At 34.9% G+C, this 16953-nt stretch overlaps 1 protein-coding gene and 1 long non-coding RNA gene across 3 annotated transcripts in view; one reads left to right on the forward strand and one right to left on the reverse strand.

Moving 5' to 3' along the window:
- Positions 1-16953, reverse strand: part of LOC136831496 (uncharacterized) — a 162637-nt gene that overhangs the window by 58994 nt on the left and 86690 nt on the right. The gene's annotated exons all lie outside the window — the stretch shown is intronic.
- Positions 292-15911, forward strand: Sbds (SBDS ribosome maturation factor). Its single transcript, XM_067092017.1, has 6 exons — positions 292-2386; positions 4668-4785; positions 7189-7291; positions 8197-8336; positions 11296-11427; positions 12150-15911. The coding sequence occupies exons 1-6, from the start codon at positions 2241-2243 to the stop codon at positions 12279-12281; spliced, it is 771 nt and encodes a 256-aa protein (XP_066948118.1). The 5' UTR covers positions 292-2240; the 3' UTR covers positions 12282-15911.

Here is a 16953-nt window from a genome sequence, read left to right on the forward strand (position 1 = left end):
TGTGTGTGTGTGTGTGTGTGTGTGTTGTAAGTGAAAGTGGGATAGGTATCTTCTCCCAGAATTCCCAACAGAAAAACTAAGAAGTTTCAGAAGACTGATTATGAAGAAGCCAACGAAAAACAAAAACTTCTTAGCTGCTTCCAACTAAGAAGTTGTCAGGTAGTACCACGAAAAGATAAGCAAGAGCATAGAACAGGATTACTACCCAGAAAGTGAGACAATGGAGATAAATAACCAATAAAAAAAACTTGTCGTTTCTACCGAAAATTACTAAAACCACGCCCCGTTGGAAACCTTGAAGAGAGCAACATCTTACCAGAAACTCAGTCTACTTCAAAGATAATTCTCTACAATCAAATGATCTAGTGCTCATTGATAATGACATCTGAAAAATATCGATTATAATAACTGGGCAATGTTAAGACCGCTAGGTCTAGTGAAGCATTTCATACCGTAGCATAAGGGCTTATATTAAAAAGATCTGAAATGAAAATAAGCTGTGATGAAATGGAATGGTTTAAGAGTTACAGCACTAAAAGCACTATTAACGGATAAATCGAAAACTATAAGTCTACTTCAAAACTATGCCACGAAAGAACCACTTAAAAAAGTCATGGAGTTTTTCGCAGATTACAGACAATTTTATCAGTTTATGACAACACCTAAGATAATATGGTCAAAACAGTGAACAAAATGGACATAAATGGTTAGGTGGACAAAACAAGATTGAAAAAATATAGAGATAAAACACAAATGTATATCAACAGGGTTAAGAGTCATATAAAAGTAAAAATACATAATAGAGGACTGCAAACAGTAAAGACAGTGAGGAACATAGGATTAACTAATCAGTCATTAGATGAGGAGAAATTTTGACATCATCACAAAATGAATGTAGATTTCATAAAGAAATACTTATATATGGATGACTAAAATCACTTTGCACATAATTTATTTAACTGAATTCTATCTGACCAATCACCCCATGAAAAAGTTGCGTTCATCCCTAATGAGCTTCACTATCTACTTATCGAAGCAAGAACTGATAATGCGGTAAGAGGTCTAAGGTACATCGTGATAAATAATATGCACCGTTTTATTAGCGTTTGTATATGTCTATTTAAAAAAATGGAAGGACCACCCCCAAAAAAAAAAATAAATCAATGATGAAGATTATTGTGAAGATTCACTGAATCTTCTTTTAATAAGTGTTGATCTTACTTCAGTGCACCAAGAATGTTGCCACACACTATTTATAATCTTCAAAGCTCTCATATTTCTATCTCTGAAATCCAAAACATTTTCACTGATGTCTGCAGTGCAACAATATCCAGTAAAATCTGCCTCGTCTCCCTCCGCCCCTCTCTCTCTCTCTCTCTCTCTCTCTCTCTCTCTCTCTCTCTCTCTCTCTCTCTCTCTCTCTCTCTCTCAAGCAGGGCATCTCACTACCGATGAGTATCCTAACACATCTGAAACAATTTATCACTAGTAGACCTTGTAATTCCAATGGTGAACCTTTCATGATAAGATGTTTTATTACTGAGGTACTCAATTGTTTCATCATATTCATGGCTGAATATTACTGGCCTTATTGCATAACGTGTCACTTCTGGTCACGACGAATTATCATGTTTTATCTTTACAAGAAAACCGATGGGATAGTAACAAATCTTCAGTGATGAAGAAAGGTAAAGGAACAAACGAATAAACAACAAAATACCAAAGATAACACTCAATTGTTTACATGTCGTAACAGGTTACATCCAGTCCTTTAGGATATACAGTTTTCGTAAACATTATTTTACTACTAAGCTCCTTTCATACAAAATATAACATTTTATACAGTTTAAATGTACAATATAATAAGCATGAACGAACTGAAAGCAAACTTTATAAAAGCAACTTTCAAGAAGACGAATGGCACGAATAAATATTAAAGGCACTACGCAATGCCATCGGTGGCACAACGTTGCACCACAACAACAATGTGCTTCCATTAGTAAATAGGGGAAGGTCACGTCATTGCTTGCAGTGTTGTAAACGCCACTGCTTGCAGTGGAATAGGAATTGTCAGTTTAAAATCTGTACTCAAGCAACTCGAGAACATTCAAACGAACTTGTTATAGACGGGGCTTAGCTGACGGTGCCACATAGGCCTAGGCTCGGCAGTCAACGGGGCATTGTCATATCCTGTTGTCACCAGATTTTTTTGAGCGAAGTGATAAACTAGCACAGCCAAAATGAGCAGGAGTGGTGGTGCCAGAATAAATACCCCTACCAATCAAATCAGATTGACGAATGTCGCCATCGTCAGGATGAAGAAAGGAGGAAAACGATTCGAAATTGCCTGCTACAGGAACAAAGTCCTCAGCTGGAGGCAGAAGGTGTAAGTCGATCAGTCCATTTTTTTATTTTGCTTTTTTGCTACAAATACTTAACCTCACATGCCATTTGGTCTTGAAAATATCTCGATACTAAATTTCAATCGATACTGATGACTGGCGAACACTGTCAAGGCTGACCAACCTGTTTAGCCTAAATCGCGTAGGCTAACTTGTTTACGTAGGCTAGGCTAGCTCAGTCTTCTTCTGGCTAGACTAGAGGTTATCTGTTACGAACGTGGCGATATTTTTGGGACTAACACAGGACTACAGCAGCCTGAATATTTAAGAGCTAATATTAGCTAGGCCAATATAGTGTCGGCCTAGTACAGGCAAAATGTAGCCAATGTCATCCAAAATTAGCTTAGTAAATGTTGATGTTGCCTATGATAATTTACCCAAATCTTGCACAAGTATTTGCAAAATCCCAACATGGCGGTGATTCTGGACTCTTATTGCCTGTTAAGGCACTGTATTCATCCACTGTACTTTCAGTCCTTGTAGTCTAAGGCAAGAGCTAACCCGAAGAAGAGTAATGGTTCTTACAGAGTTAGGCCCACCCCTTCCCTCACTATTTAGAACTTGCCTCTGAACCTCTGTCAATTCAAACACTTGTCATAGTACTGCCGTTTTTTAACCATGAGTGACAAGCCACAATTAGGTGTTTGCCTGGATATCTGATATAGGCCTATGTATAACAGATTTTGCTGGCAAAATTAACTTGAACCATATGCTTTTCCAGTAACTTTTCCTGTGATTTTAAGTAATTAATTTTTGTCGTTTCCAAATTTCAAATAACTGTCATTTTTGTCAAACCACTTGGGGGGCCATAGTGGTACAGCAAGAAACTAGAGCAGTATTAGTAAACAAGCACAGGTGGTTAAAGTAAAATGCTATGTAAAATAGCATGTTATGCTAATGTATGCAAATGCTGATTTGATGTGGTAGGAGGCTGCAGCAGATAGGCTACACTACCATTAGGGCCTTGTACACTAAACTAACCTAACCAAAAGTTTACCTTATCTATTAACATAGTCTCCATGACATAATTTAAGGCCTGCCAAATGTTGAGAGGTCTCTTTACCCACCCTTGTTCTATGATTTCTGTATTTTTTTTTTTTTTTTTTTTTTTACCAAAGCTAGTAAAATTGCATTGTAAATGCCAGTCCTTAAACGATAAGGGGTTTGTATCCTTATGAAAACAAATAGCAAATTTTTAAGAATAATCAACCTCTAACCATCCCCCAATTGCCCTGCTGCCAAATTTGAAAACCCTTTTACCAAGTTTCAACGACCAGTCCAGCTCACATAAAATGATATCCACTAAAAGATGAGGGTTTGTAAATCTAAGGAACAGGCATATTATTATTTTTAAAATTTTCCAGTTTTAACAATCAGTAACATTCATTTATATTTGGATAATATACATTATTATAGTTATTAATAGAAATACCACTTACAGTATATTTTAGAATTAATGCTTCTACAAGCAGTGTGTGGAAAGGATTATCTGATTTAAATGGCATTGCCCTAAGCTTACTATTCCTGACTGATGTTTTGACTAGAACTTGTAATACAAAAATATGTATCAATGTATGGTGTCTAATCAAAATTTGTAATACAAAAATATATACCAGTATCTGGTGTAGGTCATGTTTGCTGGGAGGAGGTATGCTCAGATGTTTGAAATTCCCCAATTTACAGCTGTAAGGCTACCCATTATTGTATGTCTTCAATAACTCTCAAAGGATCCAGCTTTAGTTTTTATGATACTTCTTGTTGTAATTAAACTAGCTATCCCATAAAAATAAATATAATAATAGCCGTGATAATCTTATCTCAGTAGATAATATTACAGTTATGGAATTTATGGAGTTATGCTATGTACAAGTACTGGTAGTTTATGATGCCTGGTTAAAATTAAGCTACCAGATATCTTAACTTCCAACATAAGATCTCAAGGCTGTCATATAAAATATGTAGATATGTACAAGTAGAGCATGTGTCTCTAAATCAGTAAAATGTTTCTTAATCAGATCCTATCTTTTAGGTTTAAAGTATCAGGAAGATCTGTGTGTGTAGTATGTTTACCCATTTCTTTTGTCGTGTACAGTATTTTTTTCAAAAGACTAAAAGCAGTTCATCATGGAGCACATGGCACTACTATTTATAATGTGCAAACATTCTTACAAAACACGCTCAGAAAAGTAATTAGTGTGCTTAGCATGAGAATGCCCATATGGGCTTTATCATCATATCCTTAAATTGTTGGATTTGTTTTACCAGGGAAAAGGATTTGGATGAGGTTCTTCAGAGTGAGACAGTCTTCACTAATGTGTCCAAGGGTCAAGTTGCTAAGAAAGAAGAACTCATGAAAAGTTTTGGCTCAGACGATCAAAAGAAGGTTGGTAAAATGAGATTTCTGTCTACATGTATGGTCAGTGATATTTGTAAATACTCTGTACTTTGTATTTTTAACCAGAAGCAACGGGGCTTTTGTGCAGCCTCTCATTTATGCAATATTTGTTACTCATGAATACAGTGTACCAAATATTTTTTGTTTTAGCAAAACCCATTTATCTAATATAAGCATAAGTAAGCTCAGAATCGACTTTCTCACATTGATTCTTTGTATTGAGAAAGACAGCCCCAGTGGATGGGGAATCATTTAGCTCTAACTTACAGTTCACTCATATCAGCAGGTTATGCTGCTTATGTACTTGTTCCTTTGGAAGATGCAGATGAGGCTTCTCACCTTTGTTATAGGGCCCGAAGCGATTCAGTGGAGTTTCGGAAAATGCACCAGAGGAACTTTAATCAACTTTTGGTCTCTGTGGGAGGTTGCTTCTGGATAAGCTAGATATTTTAAATCCACTTATTTAACTGCTTGCTGTCTAAGCATACATAGGGTTTCGGTACCAAGAGAGCCTTAAGGAGGATGTTAACCCACATAAATAAAAGAACTTGTGTGTGGTTGGGTATTTAGTAAGCAGCTGACATTGACTGGTAAATGCAGTTTAGTCATTAAAACACTGACAAAAAATTAAGAGAAGAAATACTGTCTGGTTACCACCACTAGAGTAGGCTTTTGTTAGATATAGTAGTCAGTAGGTGTTGTTTCGCATGAACATCATCATCACCTTTCTTCATAAGTACTTAAATTCCAGGAAATGACTACTGTATTCATGAGAGGAAAAGATGCCTTTTATTTAAGGTGGAAATGATGAAGAGTTGGGCCATGCAAGTCTTTCTATATTATCTACTAAGTATTGGAGGCATGAGATGTCAACTGAATAAACCCTGTTTTAAAGCAAAAATTTTAACAATACCAAAATATGGGCAAAAAAGGATAAAATAATAAATGTGTGAGAGAGAGAAGGAACTTGAACAAATCTTGATAGTCTCTCATGCTTAATAACCACCAATTTGAGCCATTCTGAAATTATGTGCATGGTGTATCAGCCCTGGTTAGATAAATGGCTTTTTTTAAAAATAGCATAGTAATAGTAGTATCTTTACTTAGTATTTTTTTTTCATGGAAATCAAAAAATTGATGATTTTTTTTACTAAAACCTTATTGAACAAAATTTTAGTTGAACCACCTTGTCGCAATTGAAAGACTAAAATTGCACGTGCCAAGACAATAAGATTTTTGGGTCAGTGGCTATTCTATGTCCCTCTCCCAGATTTGCCTTTTGTGATGGTCTGTACCATTTTGCCATCTTTTGTTCATGCTTGACAGTTTTCATCCTTCGCCTCCCTACTTTCTTTGTCCATTTCCACTACTGTTATGAGGTGTGACTAATCTGACTTCATGCATCAATGTTTGGAAAGTAATCAGCATCATCAGTAACATTATGCTACTGAGTACAAAACATTTTGCTTCCATAGCTCCTACATGGTGTGCCCATCAGACTGTGTACAAACTTTGCTTTCATGCTTAACCCTTATTGGTTCCTATGGATTGACTTCTGATGTTATTCTTCTTCATGTCTTAATGCCCTTCTTCCTACATACTTCATGGTATGACTCTTTCCTTATCCTTCCTCCTAAATTGCTATTTAGGCAATATAAGAATATCATGATGTTAGTAAACTAATAATTTTTATAACATTACATGTTGTTTTTAAGTATACTGTAAACCTGTTAATCATGATGTTATTGCCTGCTTTTTCAGCATGCTGTAAACCCATTAATTATGATGCTACTGCCCACCTCCCTTCCCTTCATTATTCTGTAGTGTTCTTGTTGCAAAATGGGATGAGTAATAAAGCATATTGTTATCTGAGGATCTGTGCATGCACAGTGGAGGGCCTTGTCAGTCTTCACGGGACAAGTTGGTGCAACTTGGTTTCCATTGCACAAAAATGACATGGTTAATTGATTTGTATTGAAAAAAAATTTTTCATTAAAACATTCTTTTCCATGAGTTCTCGTAACTTTTAAATTGAGGATATTTATTGACAATAAATGCTTGCCATAGTACAACATGTTCAAATAGTTATCGTAAAGTACTGTAGTATATTTTATTAAACACCTTGTAACCCTAAATATTTCTGATATTTTGATAATTTCTAGAACATGTAGCATATTTCTGTACAGAAACAAATACTCTCAGAATACTCACGTTATAGTGAAGGAGTGTAATGAGGTGAATAGAAAATTATTCAAGCAAGTATACTATAGGTTGACAACTACCCAAAATAAATCATAATAACTGCTGCCTCTAAAACAGTCACTAATATTGGTAGAAGAGTTGCTGTGAAGTATATAATTTATCAGTTGAACCACATTCTGTATTTGGCAGATCTGTTTGGAGATTCTAGAAAAGGGGGAACTGCAGGTTTCAGACAAAGAGCGACAGGCAAACCAGGAGTCTTCATTAAAGGAGATTGCATGTATTGTGTCAGGTGAGTATTTAACAAAAGGGATATTTACAAAAAGATGTGTGGAATGTTGCTTTCTTTGACAGCTGGTAGAAGTATTGGTGAAGGAATACCGAACTTCATAAACCTTTGTGAATTGTGTGTAGCAGTATCAATATAAACTGCAATTTTGGCTAATATGGCCAGATTTTTCAAATTTTCACTCAGTATGATGTGCTAATTTACTAAGTGGATAACTGTTATGTATATGAGAAATATCCCAGTTTACTCATCTGAGTACCATATAAAAAAGGTTCCCTTAGTCTCTGACCAGAAATACAAATACCTTACGAAATAAATTTCATCCTTTTTATTTTTTTTTCAACATTGCTCAAAATAGTTAAAAATTTTTTTACTCTTAAAGTTAACCAGATCTATAATGGGCTTCTAATGTTTGTTACTGTTTTTCAAATATTCAAAAGAAAACCTGGTTACTTAACCAAAAGAAAAAGCTTGAAAGAGTTTGAGCTAATTAGTGCTTCATATGCTGTGGGTACTACAGTATATATAAAAGTGAATACAGTACATTAGTGCTAAATTTAAATCAAACTTTTTATAGATTTTCAGCATATAGTACTTGATGTTTCTTATTTTAACTTAAAGGCCATGCCTGACAAGAAATGAGACTTCATCATTTAATGAACAAAATTTTTGTTTGCTCTTTGTTTAGGGTAGTGGGCATATTTAGGGTGGAAATTACTAAATAAAAAGATCTATCCTTAAAAACCTTCTAAAATCAGTTTGGACTATTTAGCAATGTTGTGGTATCACAGGAAAAAGTGATTGGATTATGGTTCGAAACTTTTTTGAGTTAGTTCATTTTTCAAACTACATATTAGTGACTAGATTTACTTTGTCTTGCAATATAACAAAATTATTTTTATTTGCAGAAAAATGTATAAACCCAGAAACACAGACCCCATACACTGTTGCAATGATTGAGAATGCCATGAAAGACCTTCATTTCAGCTTGAACCCAAAGAGAAATAATAAGCAACAAGCTCTTCAGGTCATCAAGCAGCTCCAAGAGGTAAGGTAGCAAACATTATGGTGAATGTGTCTATACAAGTTAAATTCTGTTATATTTATTCTAAACTAAAATATATTTAACTCAACAGGGCCAGTTAAGTATACAGAAACTGTGTGGCAAACAGTTACTTAACTTTGTGAAGTGGTTAACAATGGGCTGGACCATCTTACAACAAAAGAAAGCCCCTTTTCAACTCAGATTTTGTCATTAACTGGCATGGTACTCTGTGGATGTGTGTATGATTGCCTTTTCAACTGCAATTTACCTTTATTTTACCTTTTAATCTTTTTACTGTCAAGATGATTTTGTGCATTTTTTTTTACTGATTATTGTGAAGATTAATCACTACCCACCTCCTAGAGGTCTTGATTTTTTGTTAATGATTGAAAGTATGTGCATGTTGGTGTATACCACTGGTTACACCAACATGCCCATACTTTCAGTCACTTCAGTGAGTAAGTATATGCATGTTGGTGTGACCAGTAATACTCAATGAGCAAGTATAACTGCATTGTATGTATTAAGTCTTGGATGACTGGACAAACTATGTGCTGGCCTGTCAGTGATACTTCCGCTGCAGGTGCATTTGTGTCGACGTTGGAGGTTTGCACAGTTAGATACGAGGTTGTCTGACGCATGCATGTGTTTTCATGACAGTGATCATGATTTAAGTCCATGGAGACAGCGTGATCGACATTGAACCGGGGTCAATCACGGACATTGAACCGGGGTCATCACATTTCCCGGAGAAGTGGATTGAGTGAGTGCGTATGTGTGTGTGGCACTCCTTAATGGTATATTAACAGGAGGGTAGACTCTTGCAGGGGGACTTCATTTTGAGACTGGGTATGTTTTGGTTAGTGGTGAAGTGTTGGAAGATCGCCACTGGAAATTCTGTTATTTGTCGCCATAGAAAGTGAGCACCAAAACTCATGAACACATATCTTTTCCAGACATTTGGTGGAAAGACCTAGTAGTGCTGCAGTGAAATCCCAATGTGTCTCCCTTATGCATTGTCCTGTTCTATTTTCCATTGTGCATTTTTCCGTTTTGAATATGAATGTCTTGTAACACCATTTCAGGTTTCTATCAACAGGAATTCTGGTTTTGTCTAGTGAGGACGAATATTTTGGAAGTGGTGTTTACTCTTTACATACCATATGACATTTATTGTGGTCTAGAATAATTATGATATTATTACTTTGTTTGGTGGCCAGGGTGTTAGTCACTAGTATTAGCTGGTTTAGAATCGTTAACCTGAATGTTTGTGAATCAGAATGTCCTCTAGTGATGTTTCCCATTTGTAGGGGGTGGAATTTGCTCCATTTCATGATCGTAGCTTTTGCTGAATCACTATCGTTAAATTTGCAAATAAACTCTAGTTTTGTATACCAGGGTTTAATTCCAGTAGGCCTTTGTTTAAAGATAGGTTTAGTGAGAGGAGTCAACAAAAGGTGTGAAGGAATTTGCTGACCCAGTTTAGTGAGAGGAGTCGACAAAAGGTGTGAAGGAATTTGCTGACCCAGGATGAGCCACCACTACCAGAGATCATAGGGAAGTAGGACGATTGATTCTGTTCTTAAAACAGACACAGCAATAAAAGAGGACCCTACTTGACCTGGGGATAGGGTCATTTACATATGTATCATATGTGTTTATTTTTCTCATTAAACATACTGTATTCCAGCCCAAGAAGAACCCTAAAAGAGTTCAGAGGTCTGGTTAAACAAATCATTTATAACTAACTAACTAAACATACTGTACATCTGTATTGCTGTTTTTCTTTTGTACTGTTGACTGTTGATTTGTGTCAGAGTCAACTGGTCATGATGTTGATGATGTTATTGGGGATGAAGGCACTCGATTTTTTTAATTGGATATTTATTATGTTGGTTTTTGTGGATTTTCCCTTGTAAATATTGGAAGAAATGAGGCTATCTTGCCTTTCAATGGTTAAAAGTAATTTTCCTGGCCTCGGATTGCAAGGAAAGTCATGACTTACAGGCCATTGACAGAAAGCCATGAGATCCATCACATGTAATTTGCATGCTTTATGTCCCTTTATAGGGAATTTATGTTACACCAGAGGAAAGGAATATGATGGCTGGTCAGGTTATTTTAAACCAGCAGGAAAAAGAGTTGAACTAAAATAAGGAAGGGAAAAGCACCAAGTTTGGGGTGCACTGATTTTACATCTGATGGGTTTTTTGAGATTCGTGAGAAGGCCATCTACTAACCACCACAGGATATTGACAAATTTGGAGGAGCAAAACTACAATGAGGGGAAAGGAAGACAGATGACCAAAATAGACTATAGCAATGATAAAGCCCTCCAACCATGAGAATCCTGGTTTTGGTTCAAGTCATCAGTAATCAATTTCAAGTGGCTTATGAAATCTGTCTTGTTAGATCCAGTCAAGGTAGGACCTGCTCAGTAGAATGCCTCATCACACCCAATCACCTAATTTGAACCAAGCCAGAAGGAAATGGAAGGAATGGAGAGAGAACCAGGTGTGGATGTGATGATGAGAAGCTGGTCATAAGTGTAATCATGAATCCATTTGGAGAAAGAAAAGTGGTCATGAACATAAAACGAAAGGGACAGAGTCATAAGAAACGTAAATCATTAATATTGTATGCTTTTTTTCTCTCTCTTTTTTCTTTTTTTTTTGTTTTAGAGGTAATTTTAGAGGTAATGATGCTTGATGCTGAAGGAAAGTTAATTTAAATAGTTCAGGGGTTATAATAAAATGGAAGTGCTTTTCCAGTGTAGTACAATGATAAACCATTCAAGTAGCTAATAAATTCATCTAGTGAAAGGTCCTCAGTTATGAACCAGCTAATTAGTAGGTATTTCATGACATTTTTGATATCACAGTACTACCAGTACCCATAGAAACATGGTGTCTGCAATTTGAATCTTACTATAGAGATTATACACAGCTTTACTCCTCCACAGACAATTCCTATCCAGCGAGCACAGATGAAGATTAATGTCACAATCCCATCCAAGGAAGCCAAAAAACTAAAGGAGAAGATAACACCTCTAATGAAAGTAGAGAGTGAAAGTTTTGATCCAGACTTGAACATGGTGAGTATGTAGAGTATTTTTATGGTGCTTTATTCTCAGAATGGTATAAGTAAGCCTCAAGAGCCAACATAGTTTTCATTGGGCCAGGTAGGTAGAGGAAAATTTGTGGATAAGGCTAAATTCTGTTGAGAATTAAGCATCCTTAATATGATAGAATCTCTTTTCGCAGGAATATCCAGTCCCTTAAATCTGTCTCTTTACACAATAGGTATAATTCTTGATATTGGCAGAGGTTTGTGGTGAAGGAAAGTGTTGTGTTTATAAGTCGTTTGACCAGACTGCTATATATTTGTCTATAGTAAGATTTAAAGTATGTAATATGAAGCTAATTACCTCACTAGCTATTCTCTTACTTAGCTTTAATTTCTTGAACTTTACCTTGTTCCATTTTTTTATCTCATTCATAAACAATCCTTATGTCCAGCTTTATGAGTCTAGCAGTGTGATTTAGTAGTAGTACTGTACAGTTATTTTTAAACTGCATTATATATACTGTGATAATAATAATAATCTTGATTTCTTGGATATAAATTGTATAGATTACAGTAGTGAATTTTGTTAGTAGTTTTTTATTCCTTTACAATTCATGTTGGCAGCCTGGTCCAAGGGATGAGTATCATATATACATTAATGAAATCCTTGGGACTCAAGAATATATTCTTCAGCAAAACTAATTCATCCATGTTGGGTTGTTTTTCATGACTGAACTTTTCCTACTTTAGGTTGGACTCATAGATCCTGGACACTACCGGACAATTGAAGAACTCATCATAGGACCTACGAAAGGCCGTGCAAAGGTTGAAGTAATGAGCCTCAAAGAAATATCCGATACTGGGAGTGATTCTTTAATATAATATGAATGGTTGGTATTTTTATAATGATGAAATTAAAAAAATTTATTGCCATTTGATACTGCACCTCCTCATGCTAACTTTTAATCTGCATATCACATGAGGAGCTGTAAAGCAGGAAACACCTCATAGGAGGTAAGATTTTACAGATAAATGTTGTTACTATGCAATGGGCAATGGTCTATTTAACAATATTTGCCCTTGGCCTATCCTATCTCACACAGATGATAAAAAGTGATGGGAATTTCTTCAGTATTGTAAACTGCTGTGCTTTTGGTGTATAAGAATTATTTGATCATAAATGTTATTTAATTGAGGGTGGTTATTTTACAAACTGTAAATCTGAATTAGAATCATTGACTAAATTGGCATATTATTTCTACTGTCATAGTGTAATCGCAAAATAACCACTGGAAAAAGTTTTGCTATTACACAGAAATGGAAATATAACCCTTACTTTTTTTCATCTTGAAATAATTTAATGCTTACATATTGTTTTTAAGCCTACAAACCTGTGATAATCAATAGCAATACCCAACAGTGTTGCATAGAAATGAGATTGTGTAAAGGTCCTCAACTCTGAAAAAAGGTATGATTTTACACCCATTCTACCAGCACTGGAGAAAGGCTTTATGTTGCTGTTTCCTTTATAGTTAACCACTAGTAGATAATTTTATGAACAATAATTAGCTATGCTGTCTACCCGATGTCTACTGGTATTGCTTTTTGTTGCATGCTTTTAAATGAAGAAGCATTTATCTTCAATTTTCCAGTCACTGAGGGACATAAATAAACTTCTCTGGTAAATCATTTTAAATTCTTAAAAGTCCTCAGTGAATTTTGTGCATTTTGGATTACAAAGCTCAAATAACTAGTATTTTTTTAGATCAGTTATTTTGCACAACTTCAAAGACATTTTTTTTATTAAATACAGTTATATCTTCAGTGAAGGAGAATTCTACAGAGAGCAAGATTAAAGCAGCACGGGCATTTTTCAAAATACACCAGTACCTCACATTAACAGACTCCCAAATAATTTATTTTGCTATACAGTGTAACCAAAACTGCAACTGGAGAGAACTTAGACATATAGGATGAGTCAGAGAGTTTTGTGGTTAAAAATATTTCTCAAATGTTTCTTGGTTATAGTGAAGTTTAAAAATGTCAGGAATGAGGTTAATATTGTGATAAATTCGCTAGTGGATAGACCAAAGGGAACAAATTAGAAGTCATATTTCATCCCTATAGTGATCAGTTACTGAATAGGTTTCCAATGTATATAGAAATATGCCTTAACAATTTTCCATGTTGATGTTAACTACCAATCATAATTCATCACTAGTGAATTAGCCTACTAACAGACATTTGTTAATTAGACATCCCATACCGTATTAGTGTTTGTTAAAGTTGCATTACTGATGTATCAGTTAAGGAATGTTTAGACCATTTCACTGGTATCTGTAAAGTGATAATGCTATTAAGATGGTTAGGAATACCTCATACTACAATGGACAGTTGGAATTATGTAATCCAGTATTTTGATTATTTCGTCTTTTGTTTTTATATAAAATCCCTGATTTGTTATCCCTGGCTTATTAAATATCACAGTGGTGCAGAAATTAACTGGCTCGCTCCAGTATTTCAGTTTTTTATCAAGATTTTTTTTTTTTCCTACAGTATTGATTGAAAAGTAAACAAGGCTAACTTAGTTTGGTAATTATGAGTAATTATTGTGTTCCAAAAGATATTTATGCATGAAAGAATACAACTGGAGGAACTAAATTATTCAATGTCCAATTTAAGTGACAAAAATTAGGGACACAGACTTGGGAGTACAGTGACACTGGCAATACAAGGACTTGGAAGTACACTGATATATATCAATTTAATTTTCAGTCATTCAACAGGTAAAAATATTAAAATCAACTTTTCTTTTGCATTATGGTTCTTAACCCTTACAGGCCTGGCTGAATGTAGGCCTACATTAAACAATACCTCACGCACAGGCAAACTTTAAGGGCGGCCAATTAAAAGCAAAAAAAAAAAAAAAACCATCACAGGAAAGAGGATGATATGCCAATGCACATGGTATAAGAAAAAAACTAAAAAATTTTCTGTATCTTCCATTCGAAGTGACAAGTGAATACTCCCAACCCTGTGCAGGGCCTCTTTTTCCATGACACTCGTAAAAATACACTAATTTTAGCAGGTTATATATGTCCTTTTGTACTTAACATACTATCATAAAAGATAACTAATACCAACAGCTATCCCTGAGGATATTTATGGGGAAATATACACGTGGGATGGTCACATAGTACATTCCCCCATGAAATCTCAAGTCACACTAATACAGTATATCCTGGTTTGTGGTGTGAGTGTTGCCACACAGTCATTCATGGCCCATTCAAGTGATAGGAACATTTTTGCTCAAAATTCATTCCAATATTATGGTGCAACATGACATTAATCACACGAACTGAACTCAGGAGTTTCATATGCAATCACTGGGGATCAGAAGAGCCCTGCAGTCCCTTAAGGATTAAAACTGCCACTCCTATTTAATGTTCATGGCTCATATTATAAACCTCAACGAAGACAACTTGGCAGTATGCCAAAAAGCACCGGTAACTTTATGACAGTTAAAAGGTTAAAATTGTGACATCATTCCAATAATTCAATTCCAATAACAATTGTCAGTGCTATAACATGATTGGAACCTAGTTACAAGTACTGTGACCCCAGTAGGTAGAGTTACTGATTATTGTGTGCCTTGCATAGCACCCTGCAGCCAGTATTAAAGGTTTATTGCAGTGTCTCTTCAGCCCAACCCACATTTCTTTGCCCCTTTACTCTTTAGTATTTCCCTTTGGTCTCCCTCCACCAAACTCTCTAGCTTTGTGTTGATCCAATTTTCAACCCTCTTTTGAGAACAACTTTGGGCTTGCTTTATAAATCTAAATACAATTCAGGGGTGTGCTTAAACTATTTAATGACATTAATGACAACAAATACCATGACAACCTAACACCTTGGTAAAGCCGCAAGCCACAGATCTAAGTTACTCCCTCTCTCTTCCTTGCACCTTCACATTTTTCTTTCCATTAAAGTGTTTGGGGTTATTTCACTTTTGTATTCAAATTTTAGTTTTCCGTTGAGTAATATTTTCTAAAAATGGAGGACAAAAGTTATCATGAAGGCATGATTAAAACCGTCTTATAGCAATTTTTATCAAATGAAATCGGAAAGTAAAAGTATTTAACATTATATTTTCTATGTGGTTAAAATGAAAGAATCATATTAATGTTCCTGTATAAGAAGATTTAAAATTTTAACATATAATATGATTATTTGCTATTAATGTTAGGAGTGACATATGGCAAGACAGAGGAAGATTTTTCGGTACTTTATGGTTTTTTTGGAATTTGAAGATGAAACTTTACATTTTGGCAGCTGAATGTGTGATTCACAATTAATTTGAGCTTTTGATATTGCTGTACTGTGTCTTAGAGTCCCATTTTGTGTTTCCATATGTCATCAACTGACCATTAATATATGCTAAAAAGAAATTTGTCAAGAAGCCAAAACTGTGCTTGTTACTTTTGGATAATAATAAAGATTATATATTGTAGATTTCTTGTGTTTAAGTTACCCACTGTTGAGATTTTTTTCACGTTTTACCTTATAACAAGTTTGTTGTTGATGATACAATAAAACTGACAGTACTCTTGTGTACACAAATGAACAAAAAATTTCCCCATCCCTTGCAATTATTACTCTCCCCTTTTAAATAGCACACGTATCAGTAATTATCATTTATTTCAAATGAACCGGTGTCAAGCACAAGCCATATGCAAAATATCACTAGAATCACCTAATGCTCAATATGCTGCTTTTAAAGAAAATATACTGAACTTATTGCAGTACTAATTTTCAAATTAGCATGTCATACTTCACCCAAGGTTATGTTACACTCAAGCTATGTGCTATATTTAATTGTGATCCACCTCTTATCAAATGCTATGTTATGTATAGATCAAACTACAGTACTATCATATAAGTTGTTAATTAAACAAAAGGATGACAGATATACTGATTGAGGCATTTGTTAAATTCCCTCCAACCCATTTGCAAGGAGATGAATTATATTTTGGTTCCAAAAATGAATTTCCCCAAGAAAGCTACTGCAAATATGAACTGCACAGAAATGAGGCATCATGCAAGAATCCAATTAGGTACTAAAATAATGAAGGAAATTAAAGCGCTTATTGCAAAAATCAATTCATGGCATGTCACAACAACTGTTCAGGAAACGATGAACCTTTAGATTACCATTATCTTGAAGACATTACGCTGTACCATAAATGATAAAGCACTTCACAGTACATGTAATCTTCAAAGGAAGAGCTTACAGTATCTCAAAAAAGGAACATAATGGAGGCAGCAACACAATGCATAATTTATTTCTATCCATTTCACCCTTCAGGAATGATATTTCAAGCCTAAAATGTTATAAGTATAGTTCATACAACACAAAAAACTAAGTTACATCAAAGGTAGGCCACAACTTTGTTCCTGGATTACTTAAATCATATTATGACTTAACTTTGTTTTATTCCTTTTGTTTTTATTTAGTTTTCCTCTCCTTTTAGGCTTGAAACTGTCATTTAGTTAA

This window comes from Macrobrachium rosenbergii, chromosome 48 (assembly GCF_040412425.1).
Source record: "Macrobrachium rosenbergii isolate ZJJX-2024 chromosome 48, ASM4041242v1, whole genome shotgun sequence".
In the NCBI taxonomy this organism is placed as follows: Eukaryota; Metazoa; Arthropoda; class Malacostraca; order Decapoda; family Palaemonidae; genus Macrobrachium; species Macrobrachium rosenbergii.